Source organism: Rhincodon typus, chromosome 27 (genome assembly GCF_021869965.1).
Source record: "Rhincodon typus isolate 14 chromosome 27, sRhiTyp1.1, whole genome shotgun sequence".
Classification (NCBI taxonomy): Eukaryota; Metazoa; Chordata; class Chondrichthyes; order Orectolobiformes; family Rhincodontidae; genus Rhincodon; species Rhincodon typus.
Genome location: NC_063358.1, coordinates 23,992,229 through 24,011,546, shown reverse-complemented (window position 1 = coordinate 24,011,546; position 19,318 = coordinate 23,992,229). Strand labels below are relative to the sequence as shown.

General features: G+C 36.0%; 1 protein-coding gene across 1 annotated transcript in view; it reads right to left on the bottom strand.

The window, feature by feature from the left end:
- Positions 1 to 206: 206 nt before the first annotated feature.
- psmb2 (proteasome 20S subunit beta 2) overlaps positions 207 to 19,318 on the bottom strand; it is a 27,561-nt gene continuing 8,449 nt past the window's right edge. The window contains exons 3-6 of the mRNA XM_048612948.1: positions 18,188 to 18,349; positions 2,557 to 2,719; positions 1,006 to 1,055; positions 207 to 391 (exon numbers count right to left, since the gene is read on the bottom strand). Of these exons, the coding sequence (XP_048468905.1) occupies positions 290 to 391; positions 1,006 to 1,055; positions 2,557 to 2,719; positions 18,188 to 18,349 (477 nt within the window). The 3' untranslated portion in view covers positions 207 to 289. The remainder of the gene's footprint in view (positions 392 to 1,005; positions 1,056 to 2,556; positions 2,720 to 18,187; positions 18,350 to 19,318) is intronic.

Sequence of the window (19,318 nt, the reverse complement as noted above, 5' to 3'; positions counted from 1 at the left end):
ATTAAAAAGATACAATAAACTGATGCACTATTAGTTCTGACATAATTCAACGCATAATATTTCAATAATGTTCGCATTTTATATTTTCTGTAAATTGTTCAAGGATTTTCTATTTTCAAAATTCATATCACCAATTAACATTGTGTCAATATAAATTTGAACTGAGAAAGAATTGAAACACTGCCTTTTCAAATAAATTCCGGAACTTAGTGTGAACCTCAGGCTTTATTCTGAGCTCATATACATAAATCTCTGAAAGTAAAAACAAAAATTATTGCTGAATGTAAAATTATATTTTTGACACAGAAATTTGTTCCATATCATGAACACCGTCATTATCAATGATTCGAACAGTAAACGAGGGAAGATTCAGAATAAATCGCTTTTGGATCTGGAAAAGAAGAACAAATAAATGGATCTTACAAAACTAACATTTCACTAAGCAACAACAGACAACTGAAGCATTTAATCCTATGTACGTTCAATGGGAAAATATTTTTCTACTGCGTGTATGAAATCGGTTTTCAGCAGTAACAAAATTTGTACAATGGAATAACAGGACTCTTGACATCAGCTGTTATGAAAAAGATTTAGGATACTGCAAATATGATTGCTTTGAAGCTGGAACTGTCCCTTACTTGCCCTATATAAGTAGTTCAGCATTTTGAGTCAGGTGGAAACTCTCATGCACTCACAAGTGATGTCAGAGAACACTTGTATAAAAACGCAGGATGAACTCACAGCAGATAGTTTGTAAATCCAATAATTGTGAAACAATACTCTTCAAAAGAAAACGTTTTGCTCTGTTTAGAACATAAATACTGCTCCCTGGTTGGAATGCAGCAACACAAGGGAAATCTGGGGAATAGACTTTTATTTTCATCTGCTGATGTCATGTCTGAAAATATAAACATATGCAGCAACTTTCAGTATTCTCACAGCTGAATACTGTTCTTTGTATCAAACAAATTTTCAATACAATCTGTATTCAGATTTGGACCTCACCTCTTGCAAACATTTCTTCAACAGCTCCAATGCCTCTTCGCGTGAGAGATCTGGAAACACACATTGTTTCAATTTTTGAAGACTTCTCAAATAAAAGCAACCATCCCCCCTCCCCACCCCACAAAATTAAATAAAGTCCAGACTTTAAAACAGGAGTTATCTGACTCACAGCTGAATATAGTCCATATGTAAAGCAGGGTTTTTAAACAGAGTCAGTCCCACTCAAACCGCAAGCTGGAACGAATCAATTAGTTTTCAGAAATCGAAGCGCATCAGAATCCGCCTCCCTTTCCTGATCCAAACTTGGGAAAAGGACAGGCACCTCTTAGATTCAATTTATTGCAAACAGTGTGAAAATGAGCTCCATCTGCAGATGCCGGCTGCAGTTAGCGCACTTCTTTCACCGGCCTCCTGCTGAGCATTAGATTCATCAATGCAAGTGACACGTGCTTTTTACTTCTAAGAGTACAGACCTGTGCTTCCTCTGCCATTATTTGCAGTACAGTCAATGCCACTTAACACAGTGACAGCAAGTATATTAACTGCACACTATAAAACAGGCTGTGTTTAACCCTTGAAGCACTAGTAATTGTTTTAAATGGAGTGCAAATACATGGCCTTGGCTACTTAAAAGTCTCGTAGTAGTACAATTTTTGTGGATTTATAATTCCACTTTTGTTGGATACAATAATTTCTGTACATTTTAACATTCAATACAATTGTGTTGATCACATGGTATGTACATCCTCAATTTTAGAAGATACTTTATTTTAAAGTTGCTTCAGTAGGATTCTAGCTCGTGAACATCTTAAAGTGGTTACACATTCCAAAACAAGATTAAAATCTAATTTTCATCAGATTGACAATTGCATTGAACAGGGTATTGCAGAAGAATAAAACAATGACCACGGTACATTTAAAATGTTTTCTTTTTCTTTTTGCCTCCCTAAAGAGCAACCTTCTACATTTTTTAATAGCAGAGATGTCAATACAATGTCAGAGTCCGTGAACTGCATTTTGGTAAACATTAAATTCAAGTTGCTGACTGCAAAATAATTCACAAAAACATTAACCAAATTATCATTTTAATCCTAAATTTAGAAAACAATTTTTTTTAAAAATCATTTGGTATGCAGAAAATTCATTTCTACAAGCTCTTTACAGTTGGCATCACAAAATGTAAATTGGCTGCCCCATAGGAAAAAATGTTACTTCAGTATCTTTGGACTTGCTTAAAGTTAACTCTGTGTCTATGAGCAACTCGCATGTTGAAAATTAAGCTTAAGAAAAAGCCTTGAAACAAATTAATAAATCAAAGCACACGTAGATTGATTGATGAAATGTCCAACACAGAATTAGAGGAACATAAGTGACTGAAAAGCTGCTGGCAAAAACAGGACAACTGCACATTATTACGAGTGTAACTCTTGGCTTTCACCTGGTCAGAAAAACATTTTCAGTCCTGCGGTGTGAAATAGCTGGAAAATAGGGCATGTACATAAAAATCTGCAGCACAATGCCAAAGCTCTTTTCATCATAAATTACACCCACCTGGTTTATAGTATCGGTCCAAGATACTGAGTGTCAGAAATGCTCCATATCCATGAGCAGCAAATGGGGCTTTAGCCAAAGCTGCCAGATAGTCCATGTAGTAGAGTGCTGGACCCTCATGCTCGTCACAGCCAGCTAGAAGCATATTCACATGGTAGGGCGTCTAAAAAAATAAAATAGGCTAGAGTCATAATGGGGGTAATTACCACTGAAAACAAACTGACAGTTCTTCTGATAAATGGCACTTTTCAATTCTGTAAATAAATTCTGTATGTATTTCATGCATTCTGAGTAACAATTGGAACTTGACAGCAATTTCCTAAAAACAAATTTAAAATAAAATGGAGAATTACTATGATTTGTTGTCTGACAGATAAAATCAAAGGTGGCCAACACCAAAAAAAAAACACTTTTGTACAGCAACTAACTACACCGTTAATCGGGCAGATCAATTACTGTTATACAACATGCTTAGCTGGCTTTAATGCCAATGACATTTCTTACCTGTGGGCATTTAACATCTCTATAGTTTTTGGTTCCAATCCCAAATTAAAAGAAAGCTCAATTCTTGAATACTGTGAAACTGCATTATTGTCTTGGCATAAATGAGTACAATTAAAGCATTAATTTTTCTTTTATATGTGTCAATGTCTGACAAATATACATTAGGTTTCCTTAATTCATTGATAAGCATTATATTTTGTAATACAGCAGTACTGCTAACATAACATGGGGTTTGAAGGCACAGAATGTTGTGTTACTAGTCACACCGTATCACTGTACTTTAGTGGACTCAACTAGGCTTTAAAAATAATATTTCTCCAGCATCGGCAGTTCCTACTATCTCTTTAAAAATAATACAATCAGTATGAAAATTAACAAACTAGCATTTGAGCCAGTTTGTAGCTTTTGGGCTTTACAGTCACTTTTGCTTGAGCTCAACTTGTGCCTTACATCCACAGTCTTTTGGAAGGAAGGAAGAATATGCATCTTTCCACTTAAAAGACAGATAACATGGTCCAGAATTTAATAAACTTATACATTGATAATAGCAGTTACTTTATACATAAAATCAGAAACCAATAATCCCATGCATGTATAAGTTATTTTGCATTTATCCTCAGTGCTTTCCTTGCTGTTTCAAAAGGTTCATGGTGGAAAACAGGATGAATAACTCAAGTTTGCCAGCAATCAACAATGGGCTTGTAACATCAGTAGTGTAACGGAACAACGTTTCTGATACAGAACTACAATTAAACTGCATTTGATGGGATATGAAAAGGGGGTGCTTAATATATCAAGTAGAACAATCAAAATGGACAAGTCATGTTCCTTAGGCAATACATATCCAATTGGTTTAATAGGTCACACAGTGCAGGATACTTGCTACTAATCTCAGACAAAAGGGAAGGTTTTTAACATGCATCCAAGACTATATCAAACTAATCTCACTGAACAATTTTCAAAAATGATTACCAGGCAGATTAAGACTCCAGATCATTTAAAAAGAATACTGAAGAACTAAATCATTAACTTTGTAAAATGTGAAATGTTAATGTTAATTAAAATTTAGGACAGTGAGATTTTATTGATTGATGCTGAGAACAGAATGAATAAGTGCTCTAATCTGGGAACTGTCCTAAATTCAGTGCATCCATTTAACAAGCGAATGCGACAGAGGAGAAAACAAGATACAGCATCTAAATCACAGTTAACTAAAGAATCTTTACAGTTTAAGACATCAGTTGAAACTCAAGCAAAGATCAAAAACATTGCTGTTATATAAACAACTCTCACCGGATTATTAACGTATCAATTTGGACACAATATTATGTCTAATGAATAGATTTATCACTTTCCACAGATAGCTTTAAATTAAAAAACCTCCATTATTGAGCTGTTGAGCTTATTAGATATTTTTTAAAACAATGACTTATATTATCAAATCTGTAAGAAATGCAAGTGTTTGTTAGGCTTGATTAAAGAAAAACAAATACTGGATATTAAAATTTAGAAAGTAAACTGTGTGAAATTGCACAGGCCTGAAAATCAATTTAATAAAGAAATGTAAAAGCAAACGGGGGGTTCTGGGGAGGGGAAGAGGCACGTTACTGATGAGATTTTCTGCGACATCTGGTGAAACAACCTCACAGTTCGGGCAGAGAGTGAGGAAGTATCCTACTGAGCAGGGGAACGGGAGCGTTAATCTCATATTGGAACTCTTCCAACCCCCAGCAGCCATAATTAAATCTTTAGAAACTTGCACCACAGCCGGCACAACTTGAAAAAAATAAAACACTGATGAGGGAAGCCTTACTGACTGACTTCCTGACCAATCACAACAGAATAATACAACATTACAACAAACACCCAACCGTGCCAACCCATTTACCTTCTAATTTATCTAATCTGGTAATCAAACCTATGCTTAAAACAAATCCAATCCTTAGCCCTGCCTTTTTAAACAGAAGGTAAACAAAGGAATTGAAGAATTGATTCTCAGAAGAATTAGAAAATAAATCTAGAATAAATAGCAACAACATTGGCATTTTACTCAACATCATCCATCTACATTTTTCATTTGGTTGTAAGTACAAGATAGCTCAGATATCCCTTGGAAACAGATGTCACCCCGAGCCGAACAGCTAGCAAGAATATCCCAATGCAGTATCTGGAGGAAGTGGACAAATAAAATCATCTCCATAGAGAGAGCTGAGTGGCCTGCTAGTGAAGATGAAGATTTGTAACCATAGACGTAGCTTCATAATTTTGACCCTGAATCTTTGATGGGATGAGATGACGAAACACAAACCTGGCGCACTTTAATATTTTTTAGACAAGTCTAAGTTGCTTTTACATTGTCCAAGACCCATACTAATTCCTAAAAGCAGGGACCTTGTACAGTGGACTTAAAGCTTGATACAAAACTGCAGGGAATTGTTAAAAAGCACCTAAATGTAAGTCTTCCTGGCAGCCAGTTTTAACAAGTCACTGCAGTGTAACATTTGCCTTCCAGCCAGCTGCACAAGACTCAAGCTTCTGGGAAGCTGTGACACTAACTAAGGATCTCACAGCAAAGTAACTCCAATTATATTGTACCATTACAGTACAATATTCCTTTCCTGCTAGATCTACTTCTGTCACTATTTGAAATTAACACACAGCAGTTTCAGTGGACTTCCACATTAGTGGCATCATGGAACACTGGCCATCATATTATGAGGTGCGTGTGTAAACAAGTATGTAGTGAGGCTGCACAAAAGTTGTTCTCTTTAAGATACTGCATGTTCACGTTTGCGCACAAAAGGTTTAAAGATATAGTGCATTCGAAGGAATACACTGTACCGAATTAGAGTACAATGAAAATGACCTGTAGAAACATAAGCTTTCTTCACAGTCAGCATACATGGTAGTGTAACCAGGCCTGTGATGTGGGAAGAAATCAACCTTTGTAAACTGCAAACAAAGTTGATGCTGTTTATTATTGTATAATCATCTATTCCATTCTCCAAGGGAGTAACCCAACCACATTTTGTTGTGCAAAAAGCTAATTCTGTAGAGTTAAAAGAAAACAACAAACCTATTTTATACTATTAGCAATGCAAAGATATTTCTCTCCACACCACCTCCTTCAGTTTATTTGTTGGAAATGGAAATCAGTAGAAAATGATTAATTCATAGAAACACATGTACCTATACGTTCCTCAGAACGTGAAAAGAAAATCATTAGTTTTAACATGTTTCCTCACATCAGAAAGGGTCAAACTAAACAAGAAATAACAGAGGCCTGCAGAAAAGGCCAGTTTAATATACCTTTGCCCATAGGACAATTAATCTTACAATAGTTGGGAAAAACTTCTAAAATTTGAAGAACTCAAATAAATTGTAATGAACCCAAATAGAAATAATTATTCTTCCTGAATCAAGTTAGCACTTTGCCCTAAAAATGTGGGTAACTAACTAAATGTGGCTAACTCCTGAACAATTAAACACAAGGTAGTACTGATTTAGATCATTCTAAAAGAACACCAAATGTGTTACTGAACGTGCCCTCATTGCAGTAAACCTGACTGTTCAATCATCTAAACTCCTTTTAAAAATGGCATAAATTAGCTGAATGTTAATTATGCAGGAGATGTTTAAAAAATAACCAATGTTTTACATATTCCCTAAGATGCTGCTGGAACAATTTGAATCTTGATTGATAAGTTAGATGTTCTTAAAAAATTAAATGCTTTAAATTCCATAACGAAATCCCTGTAGTCAAAAACAGTTTCAGAAACAGAAGAAACATTGCATGATGTATTGCAGGTCCAGGAACTTGAGTGTTTGCCATAAACAGCACCAGTCATAATTTTGCAAATATATAACAACTGGAACAATTTTGAATCTGATGTGGGTTCTGATGTGGTATATACTAATACTTATTAATTCATTTGTCTACATTATACTACATTGATGAGCTAGGGAAAGCTAGTTTGCAGATGTGGCTTTAAGAATCTACTTTTGAACAGGAAATATGGTTGTACCTCATTTGAACAACCATACACACTTAGAAACAGGATGTTTTATCTTTCAAAACTAACAGCAACAGATTTAACAGGAATACATTGGTAAAAGCTTCAGATGATATTTAAAAAGGAACAAAGGTACCTAAAGGACATAGGTACAGTATAAACGGTTCCACTAAAATTTTTTTTTGTAGCAATACAATTGTCCACCTCAACTACGTGGACAATGGAAAATAGTTGGATATATTAGCCCTTAATTTTGGCCCTGTATGTTACAGAATTCCTAGGGCTTTGCTGTAAGATAAATGCATCACAAATAATGTGAACATTATTTTGAGGTTAAGGACTTACAAATACATATTTATGAATTCAATACCTTAATATGGAATATAGTATAAACATGAATGAATATCAACAGTACATCAAATTACAACTAACCGTGTGACAAGTTTCTCCAGTTAAATATTCTTTCATCAAATCTTAATTAAATGGTTATATTTAATGCTTCCCTTTATGCCATGGATTACAGGCACTTTGTTATCTTGACACTTTATACACATCACTTCAGTGTAAAACACAATGAAGTGTCTTCTAAGAGCAAAAGGATGAAATTAATAAATTAGAACTTTTATTGCACATTACTCCAGAGTAAAGATCAACTGTTAAATAATGAATTTGTTTTTGACAATAAGAGAGTTTACATTGAGTCAAATTCAGAAGAGAGATGAATAAAGCTGAAGCATATTAATTAGGACACAATCGTGAAAACTAAATAAATGTTTCAGACCGCCATTTTTAAATAAAATCCATCAGTGCTAATTTTAAGTTAAGAATGAAAGATAATCGTTTTCACAACTTTGGAGCTTAATATTTAAAATAAACTTTAATTTTTGAAGTTATTAACTGCTGGAAGCTTTTGAAAAGTTTAAACATTGATTTTATTTACAGATTTTCCTGACATTTTTTAAAAATCTGATAGCTCAAAACTTTTATGTTATAGTAATGTATTCAAGTATATCCTTTGAAGGGTCCAAGTAAAACATTTTAGAACATTTTGGAGTTTTAAAATAACATATCACAGCTCCTGCAGAAGTTGCATTGCTTTCTTCCATTTGAGTCAGATAATATAGGCTATTCATAACATCCATGAAGTATGAATATGCACTGTATGAACAGTAAATAGCTTTCATTTTTCAAATCCAGTAATATACATTTGGCAGTGGTGCTTGTAACTACTTTCTTATTTGGTGCTTCAGGTCGCATAACTATACCCCCCTCAGCTCTGCTACAGTTGTAATTAAGTAGTCAAGAGAGCAAAAGGAATTTAAAGCACCAGATTTCAATACAAGCACATTTAAACTTAATAAATTTGAACCTATCAGCTACCACAAGGAAAATAAAACCCACGATCACCACATTCCGTAGTCACCCGTAAAAACAGCACAAGAGCTATTTAGAGCCAAAAACTGACTTCCTGCACAATTTCACTTACAGACACATACATTCCTAATACTCCTCTACAGTGGCTGATGGTAACCTTTAGAATGCATATTTTCTGAACAACCCATTAGCAATGTGATTCATTGCTGAATGAAGTCCTATGTGAATCTCAGACTCCCCGTGCATTTAATACTCAATCTCTGCTTTCCATCTTGAAAATCACCTGGCTTGACAGTCAACTGTGAAAATCCAAAAACCAGTTCAGTGTATTCGTGGCCCATTGCATTCTCATTAATATACAAAATTAAAACAACGAGAAGTTCAAATGATGTTTTAAAAAGCTGTAAATCAAAAAGAAATATTTTAAGAAAGAACTGAATAACTTACTGAATTTTTAATTATTACTTTTTCAGATGGCAATTAAAGATAATTTCACTTTAAACCTACATGTAGAAGAAAACATGTTAAAATTGATCTTTAAAACTGCCTTCAAATGGATGTTTAATGTCATAGAAAGAGCATCGCATACAAAACTAAGCATAGTAAGAATATAGACAGAGACAGAAATATAGAATATCTCTGTAAATATTCTGTAAGAATATAGACAGAAATATCAGAATATCTCAAGACACTGAACATGATATTCGCGCACATAAAGTCGAGATAATTTGCAATGAAGTCAAAGGGTAATCTTACGCCACCTCTACAATTCAAGAGTGACGCAAAGATAGCAATGTGTCCTCAGTGTTGAGGAAATAAACCTATCCTCAGTTCCTTAATTTGTAATGGGATCAAAAGAAGTGGTATGATAGAATTTGTTGAATATTTGGTTCTGTGCATTTTTGATGTTAGTATCTTCTATGGAGTGTCCTGTATGGATTGTTCATGACATGGGGTAGGCCTCAACCACAATAATAAAACAGAAAATTCAACCGGAACTGGACAGGCATAATTGTTTTGGAGTTGCATTCATGCTTTTGGAGCAGTTATGCTGTTACCAAATCTGTCCCTAAAAGTGTCTGCGTGCGCGCACGAGAGAGAGAGAGAGCGAGCGAGAGGGCAGAGGTGTATTCAGCTATAAGAACTGGCATAATTACAGAAGAGGTCCCATGAAAAATGCACTTCAGCTACATAACATTCGGTCAACGAATGCCAAATAATAGTCTCTCACATGTTGTAGCATTTGATCAATAGATTTACTATAACCAGCCCCTGAATCAGTCCATCAAATTTTAAATACCCGAGGAGTCAAATAGTACCAGCAGAAAAGTATTGCAAAAAGAGAATTTTCCAACTACTTGGAACCAACGTTACAATTAAAAACGGTCCACACTCAAAAAGGATCACCAGGAAAAGACAGACATGAATATTAAATATTATTCATTAAATAATTGGGATTAAATTCGATTTCCTTGTACAATGTATGTGATTGTATCATAATTTTCCATGATTTAACCAAAACAGACTTTTTTCAGATTCATAAATGGGAGGTGAAGGCTTCAAATTAGTCTTCCAGCTTCCAACTAGATTTTTTCAAATTTTGGTTATATCCTGAAACAGAAAGATGCTGAATACTATATAGAAATGAAAATAACATTGAACAAAGCAAACGGTGCAAAGATATTCCTGATGCATTAAGTTTGATACTGAATAAAACAGTGCAGAAATGTTGCACTTATTTGTATTTAGTACTCAATTATTTATACTTAGTATTTATGTTTGGTATATTTGGACATCGATATGCAAATCAGGAAATAACAGCTTCACTGGTTCAGACTTAGTTCAGAGATACCACTTAGAAAGTACAAGTTAAGTTTTACAGTTTTTCTTAGCTGGGAGTAATTTAGGAGAAGAAAACTGGGGAACAAAAAAATTCCTTTGCTCACTTCCTACCATCAATGTTTTCCTTCAGAAGACTGATTATAATATGGATCATTGATTTATCTAGTGTCTAAATCAAAACTGCATTTCTATCCAAAGTGAAGCATTGTTGTAGGTTAACTATTTTCTGATCTCCCTAAATGAATTGGCTAGTTTCTATGACATGATACACAGGGTTCTAAACTTGTGAGTAGAGACGAATGACTGAGAGTAGACCTTCACATGATATCTACATGAGGTTTTATACTCTCCCATTCCACACAGCTATTTGCTAGTTTGGTGATTTCTCAAAATAAGTTTTCTTTTATGTTTAAACATTGAACGGCAAATACACAATTATGTTTTTGGCCAATAAACTAAGAATGTTCAGATATGGTCACTAGCAATCAAAAACAAAATGCTTCTGGCCAGCTGTTAAAACTATTGTTGCTTCAATGTCCTGTTCAAATAAAGAATTGCACAGAGCATGTCTGCCTGAAAACTTGTGGCACAGCTTGAAATTAAATTGATTGGAGTTGCTCCAAGAACTTGGCTTTACACATGGAAATTGATGAAAAAGTTTGCAAACTTGCTCACTAAAATTCAATATCCCACCTCTGATAAATTAAGATGAATTTGGATTTTCAGTTACCCATCTCAATAGCAATGGACATGATTTTATGGAAAAATGCATAAATTAGCTGCAATAACACAAGATTCTTAACAATTCAGGTCTAACTTGAGAGAAATTAGTTCCAAATTATGTTTGAAGTAGTGATTTTCATTTGCCACTATATTTTTAAAGCATGACCATTTGAAAAAACACATTGCACATGTTGCAACAATTTGTTGCACAAAATTCAGAATTTTTAAAATTCACATAAATAAGGTATATAAATCTTAAAATTCCCCGAAAGAAACCTGAAGATACACTGGCTGGTTACAGATTGGGCCTGTATGTGACTAACTGTTGACATCAAGGTAAAATTATAAATTGAACAAGGACATGTTTTTAACCACAGTGTATTAGTTGGATGATTGAAATGAGTATGAACTCAAGAAACAAAATCTGAACGAGCTGGGACTTGTTCAGCGTGATGACATAATGTTACTGCTCACAACTCTGAGTGCATATTTAACAAGCAGAGTACTATTCTGTCAATTCATTCATGAAATCCAAATATTTCACAGTTTGAATCAGGATGGAACATATAAATCATATCTGCCAATCACCTTCTCAACAAAACTTTGTCTCAAATAGCAAAAAATAACTGGAAACCTGATATGCTACTTGGCATTACACGCAAATATAACATAGTGCTCAGACTTTAACACATTTTAAAAATTACTGTGAAAATGTTAAAGCTTATGGTGTTGTCTCCAATCATGCTTATTGCTCCAAACAAATACATAGATTTAAGACTCGAGGTTAGGACCCTGTCAAACATTTTATACATCATGAATTTTATCACTTGAGGGGGTGGAGTCTAGTTAATAACTGCAGCTGGTTGCTCTGTCTAGAATCCAGGGCAGGCGGCGACTGCAGTTCTGGGAAATAAGTGTCGTTCCATCCTTTAGCTCACTTTAAACACATTCTTCCATTGAGATCACAGTTCCAAGCCATCAGGGAAAATTAAACAGCTGGCTAACTAAAAACGTTAGGTGTCAAGGGAGGGCAAGGTTCAGTGCCAATACAACATCATCAATTATGGATAATTTAATTGGGATGTTTTGCCCACCCTTCTGTGCAAAGTGCAAGGTGGGGAGGGGGGGCTTGATGAAACTAGCTGATTAGGTGTCTGACACACATCACATGATTAGCAACATATGGCACAGGTAAATGCTGTGAATGGTTGAGCCTGTTCTCCCTTGCCAGAACACTGCAATTGTGACTTGTTACAACTGATTAAAATAAATTCAGTAATAAGGTAATTAACAAGTTTTTGGTTAGTGGAGGTCGCAAGGTGTAGCTGAGGTCCCCTGTGTTTGATCCCCGCAGTCTGCCATGCCTGGACTTGCCTGACAGCCTGCCTGCTCCAGATGGACTACACTGCAGGGAGAGCACTGGCATGGGCAGATGTGCTTTTCTGGAAATGGGTGGGGGTGGGGGTGAGGGTGGCTGGTGTAAGCGTCAGTTGCATGTGATAAAATTATTTGCTTTTTCAGATGGTGATACCTTGAAGCTGATGAAGTTCACAGTAATAAAAATGGCTGTCACAACATTTTCAAAATAAGGGTTCTCCCATTTAAGACAGAGATAAGAAAAATTTCTTCTTTTAGAGGGTTTAAAACATTTGAAATGCATTATCTCAGAACAGCAAAGGCTGAGTGATTGAGTATGCTCAGGAGTTAGACAGACTTTTGATCTAAAAAGCAATTAAGCATTAAGAAGTTGAGCAACAAAGTGAAGTTAAGCCTAGTTAAGCCCATAATAAGATCAGCCAGGATCTTATTGGACAATGCCAAATGGCCTACTCCTGCTCCCGTTTACGTTTTTATAAAATCTCAATACTTTTTGGAAGAAGAAACACAATAGATTTGTTCCATCTTTTCATTAAAGTAATAAAGTGTACTTTTGAATATCAAAATACTTCGTGAAATTTCAAGAGATAGGGTTCCGACCCGAGACGTCAACTTTCCTACTCCCCTGATGCTGCCTGGCCTGCTGTGTTCCTCTGGCTCCACACTGTTATCTCTAGTGTAAATTCAATTTTTGTAGGAAAGTCCAAGTATTATAATAATTATTCATTTGAATATGATCTTGGCATTTAAAACACAAGAGAACACATGAAGAGCCTACCTCTTTCAATGATAAAGTTTTCATGCACTGTGATAAAACCCTATTTCTTATTTCCTTTGAAATCACCTAATGAGCATAAAAAATAAGCTGAAAATATTGTCACAGCTTTGTAAATAGGTAGTGCAATATATGATCCCATCCTTTGTTTGCCTATGCCTTTGTGGCAGTTCATTCTGAACTAGAGATGGACTGAATTTCACCACTTGTATATAATCTTTCCTTCACTATAAAGGTAAATGCTTGCACTGGCAAGGAAATGTATGGATGATGTACATTTTTTGAAGAATAAAGACAACTCTAATACATCTTTATTTTACATTGTTGCTTTGTCTTACATAACGTATCACAACACAATTATAGAAACCAAAAAGTGCCATAAACATTCTATACACTAAAACATGAATGGCAGCTAAATGGCTGCACATACAATTATTTACCAGTTATGGTAAACTGATTAATCAAAAAAACTGCAGCAAGGTTTTTGGAATGGTACTAAGCAATTCCATGATAGATTGATCAAAATCCATCACTAATATATTAAGTGACTCCTTTTTGGCTGTGGTCAGGATGAGGAATAGAATACAACATCAAAAAAATTGAAGTAATGAATTTTAAAAGATGTTATTCCTTAATCTTCAATCAGGGAAATTCAGTCATCTAATCTTGCAACATTCATATGTATATGAATGTTGCTTCTCAGCGAACTCCCAAGGCAGTACATGTTTGAGTAGGACTTCTTACGCATTCATTTCCTCTAACAAGTCATGTTCCATTACCAAAAGTCAGTTCTCTAGGGAAGCAAGTGAGTGAATGTTTGAACTATATCTGCATTGGAACTGGAACGTTTGAACATTCTCACTACCAGCCAGTCTATACTGTAGCAAGTGCTGGTAAATAAAGTTGCTTGAGTAATTCTGTGAATTCCCACAGGTTCATACTTTATGACAAAATAGAAATTACTCAAAGGGCCTAATTAGCCACAAAGCCCGAAACAGAGAATGTAAATCCCCACTTCATACTCAATATTGAATCTAAATCAGCTGATCATGAAAGAATTTTTAACCACTCACTATATCAAGCAAAATGTCAGAGCAAGATCATAGAACAGGCACTCCTAAAGTTGTATAATATCCAAACACCATCTTATTAAATGCAATCATCTGGGTCTTGTACTGAACATTTTTGCTTTGCTTGGCATTATCCAGAGCAGCATTACTATTTCTCCCAAATCTACTCAGGAGATGGTGTCAGTTGTTTGGAAAAGGGAGGTTTGGACAGCAATTGTATGTCAAGAACAGGTCAATGTTAGAAGTATTCTTATATGCTGAGATTTATGAGACTGGAATGGATCATACATTGCTTGCTTGAATCTTAGATACAGATTTATATAGAGAAATAAATGAAAATTCATTATTAGGTTGAATAAGTAACTATCTTTAACTTCTCACTTAAGTTTCTGAATGCAACAAATAGAAATGAACAGTAGCAGTTACTATGGATCAAGCTATAATGTATTAAATGATATGAACATTTCCTTCCATCACTAGTAGGTGATAGGGTAGGTAGAGAGCTGTCAATACAGTCAATGTTTGATGAAATCATGCGTGAAAAACATTTCTGCTCAGAGTCCTGAATACTCATCGCTCCTGTTCTTGCTGGCCCAAAATTGCTTTTTCTTATCTCAAAGCCTCAAAATTAAAAATTCTAAAACTTGTACCTAAACCATGGCTTTATTCCACCGTATTTCTGATCTACCCCAGTCCTACAACCTGTTATTCTGGCTCATTTACATTGAAAATCCCACGATAGACCATCCATGTCCCTATCTTCTTTACAGTTTGTTCAAAATCCAACTTTTTGATGATGTTTATGGTCATCCTCTTCTATTATGTCCTATTTTGGTTTTACCAATTTTTGTCCGATTAGACCCTTGCGTGGTGACAAAAATGAAACTTAAAAAAAAATCTCTTTTGATGTTCCTCACTTTGTTATAAATGAATTAAATGGTCAGAGATGTTACTTTTCATAGTGTTCTGCTGACAAAAGTCACAACGCTTCTCGATTTTATGAATGATTTTTATTAAGAAATCAGCTACTATTGTTCCACAATACGCTCGTTTTAAAATTTGAGTCCTCACAGAAAGGGGACAATTGCATTTCAACTTTTGATCATTCTCTCTTCTTTTTAAGGCCTCTTTAGAAACTGCACAGATTTGGGAACAGATCCTCAGAAACTAGACATTTTCGCCAGTTCACACACCTCACTGTCAAGTACATTACTCTAGTTAGCTCATTGACCCTCAAAGCTTTTGGTAACAATGCTCTAAAACTAGTCGCCAGATAGTGCCAAGTGTGGCCGCAGATAAATTCCCCACCCTCCCCTTCCTGTTACCTTGATACGCTTGGGATACTATTTGGTGCCTTCCTATGAAACTCTCCTGCACTGGGAACTGGCACAGGTCCATGTTTCGCTCTAGTATGCTACAACACACTATGTGATTAACAAGAGTGCTGCTGAATTAATTTAAAAATATACACTTATTATGGATTTATGATAATTTCCATAATTGCATTGTATTCTGCAGACGGAATATGTGAAGATGGGGCATTTCAGCAGATGAACTATAAATTAGAATGAGTTCAAAAAAATAGGAAGAGAATGTCTGCTCATGGACAGATGTAGATCTTTATAGAAAAATGAAAGTAATTATATTTTGAAAGTTTGGAATAAAAACAAAAATCAAAATTACAAGATTTCAAATGAAATTGAGAACAAAAGTATCCAATAAATGGGCCTATAAACGGTGAAAGCTCCAGAGATCAGGATAGATCATTAAGTTGGAATACTGATGTAACAGCAATTGGGAAACTGGTTTGCAGGTGTTTTTAACCAATTGGATGGGAGAAAGGTTACAATTTTAAAGAAAAGAGGGTGGTGGTGGAGGGTTGCTTTTCAGACTGGAGGCCTGTGACCAGTGGTGTGCTGCAAGGATCAGTGCTGGGTCCACTGCTTTTCATCATTTATATAAATGATTTGATGTGAACATAGGAGGTATAGTTAGTAAGTCTACACATGACACCAAAATTGGTGGTGTTGCGGACAGTCAAGGAGTTTACCTCAGCGTAAAACGGCACCTTGATCAGATGAGTCGGTGAGCCAAGGAGTAGCAGACAGAGTTTAATTTAGATAAATGTGAGGTGCCGCATTTTGGCAAGGCAAATCAGGGCAAGACTTATACATTTAGTGGCAAGGTCCTGGGTGTGTTGCTGAACAAAGAGACCTTGGAGTGCAGGCTCATAGTTCCATGAAAGTGCAGTTGCAGTATTTGGTACACTTCCCTTTATTGGTCATTGCACTGAATATAGGAGTTGGGAGGTCATGTTGGGTCCGTACAGGACATTGGTTTGGTGACTTCTGGAATACTATATTCAATTCTGGTCTCCCTGCTTTAGGCAAGATATCATGAAATTTAAAATGGTTCAGAAAAGATTTACAAGTATGTTGCCAGTGTTGCAGGATTTGAGCTATAGGGAAAGGCTGAATAGGCTGGGACTATTTTCCCTGGCACATTGGGGGTTGAGGGGTGACCTTATAGAAGTTTGTAAAATATAAGGGACATGGATAGGGTGAACAACCAAGGTCTTTTCCCCAGGACAGAGGTGTTCAAAATTAGACAGCATAGGTTTGAGGTGTGAGGGGAAAGATTTAAAAAGGATCAAAGGGGCAACTTTATCATGCTTTGCGTGTGCGTGTATGGAATGAGCTGCCAGAGGAAGCAGTGGAGGCTGGTACAATTACAACATTTAAAAGGCATTTGGATTGGTACATGAATAGTAGGGTTTAGAGGGATATGGGTCAAATGTTGGCAAATAGGACAAGATTACTTTAAGATATCTGGTTGGCTTGGACGAATTGGACTGAAAGGTCTGTTTCCATGCCGTACAGCTCAATGACTCTATAACTAAGAACTCAAGCACTTCTATTAGCACCAGTAAAGTTCAGGGCAAACGTTAAAAAGTGTGTTCATGGGCTGTGGGTGTTGCCAGCAATTTTTCTCCATCTTTAACTGACCTGGAGTAGGTGTTGATAAGCTACCTTCTTGAACTGCTGTGGGTGGACAGAGTGAATAGATATACCCAAAGCGCTGTTAGGAAAGTAGTTCTAGGATTTTGACCCAGCGACAGTAAAGGAATAGCAATATTGTTCCAAGTGAGGATGACATGTGGCTTAGATGGGGTTTCGCAGGTAACACTGCCCCAATGTATCTGCTTCCCTGTCCTTCTAGTTGTACAGATCACAATATTGGAAGGTGTTATTGAAGGCACGTTAGTGTGTTGTTGTAGTGCATTTTGTAGAGTTGGTACAAACTGTTACCACTGTGTAGTGGTGGAGGGTCAGAATGTTCAAAGTGGTGGATGGTGTGCCATTCAAGCCGGCTGCCTTGTCCTGGGTGGTATCGAGATTGTTGAGTGTTATTGGTGCTAAGCTCATCCAGGCAAGTGTAAAGCATTCCAACTCAACCATGACTTGTGCCTTATTGATCATGGACAGGTTCTGGAGAGTCAGGACCTGAGTAATGTACTGCAGAATTCCTAGCCTCTAATATGCTCTTGTAGTCGAAGCATTTAAATGGTTGATCTGATTCAATTTCTGGACAATATCCCCAGGATATTGACAGTGCAGCATTTCAGTGATGTTGAATATCAAGAGGTGATACTTAGATTATCTGGTTAGAGATGTTTTTTCCTGCACCTGTTGCAAATGTTGTGTGCAAATTGATAGAAGTCTTCAAGATTACGAGTTATTATTATGGTAGGTTAAACAATGAAGAGAGATTTTTTTTATTTATTCATGGAACATATGCATTGGTGGCTAGGTCAGCATTTATCGCCCATTCCCAATTGCCCTTGAAAATGTAGGTGCCTTCACAAACTGCTGCAGTCCATTTGGGGCAGGTAAATAAAGGAAGTCTGTCACATATTGATAGTTATCCATTCCTGTAATGAACTGTTCACTTACCCGACTTCGGAGGTACTCTGCCAGGTTTTTGCGAGTGAAGTTGGCAGCTGCTGAAGGGGATAGTTCATAACCTGTAATGATGAAATAAAGATGAATGGTCTGTAACACATTTGATTTAGTGGTGCTACAATGTGCAATGTGTAAAACAAACGACACGTGAAACTACTTTTTTGATTGTAATTTTTGAAAAAAAAAAAAAAAAATATATATATATATATATGCACATAAATCTCCTGTGGCATTAGGCATGGTGAATCAAAGATGATATTTTTATAAGGAAAGCAATGTTATGCTATTGAATGTTATGCTATAATAAAAGGAGAAATGTACCCATTTAGCTCAGTTAGTAAAACACAACTGACAACTGCACTTGGATATTATCTCGGTTGAACGTTGCAAACAGTGTACAGATAAGGCTGGAATAGTAGCTGGATGGGATGTTAAACTCTACTTGTTCAGATGGATATAAAGACCTCATGACACTATTCTTAGCCAGTGTTCCTCCCAACATCGTGACAAAAGCGTGTTTTATTATACTGGAGTAATGGAACAATACTGGGACTGAAATCTATAAAGTATTTCAGGCCTCATCTGAATCAGATACTGAGCAGTATTTGCAGAACTGCATGTATGAAGAAACAAGTCATCCACACAGAGGTTACTACTTCACGAGTCTGGGTAGGAAGTTCACAATGCGGATAAAAGCAACACACCACAGATGCCAGAAATCTGAAACACACTCAGAAATGCTGGAGAAACTAAGCATCTGTGAAGAGAGATACAGAGTTAAAGTTTCTCTCTGAGGACTAGAAACATAACTCTCTTTCTCCACAGATGTTGCTAGTCCTGCTGAGCTTCTCCAACTTTGTTTGTTTCAGTTTACAATGTGGATGTACTCTGCAGTGTCAATATGTAATGCAACTTGAGATTTCCACAGGCTCCACTAAAGCTTCAACGAAAATGACTGGGTGCACTTGTTATTTTACTGAAATGCCATAAAACGATCACTGAACAGGTGTGGAAAAATGTTTTCGCTTGGTGGATGACATGGTACTCACAGAGAAAACAAAAACAAAACAATGCAGTTACTGTACATGGACGTTTCAGTTTTAATTCCATAAATTATTGGTG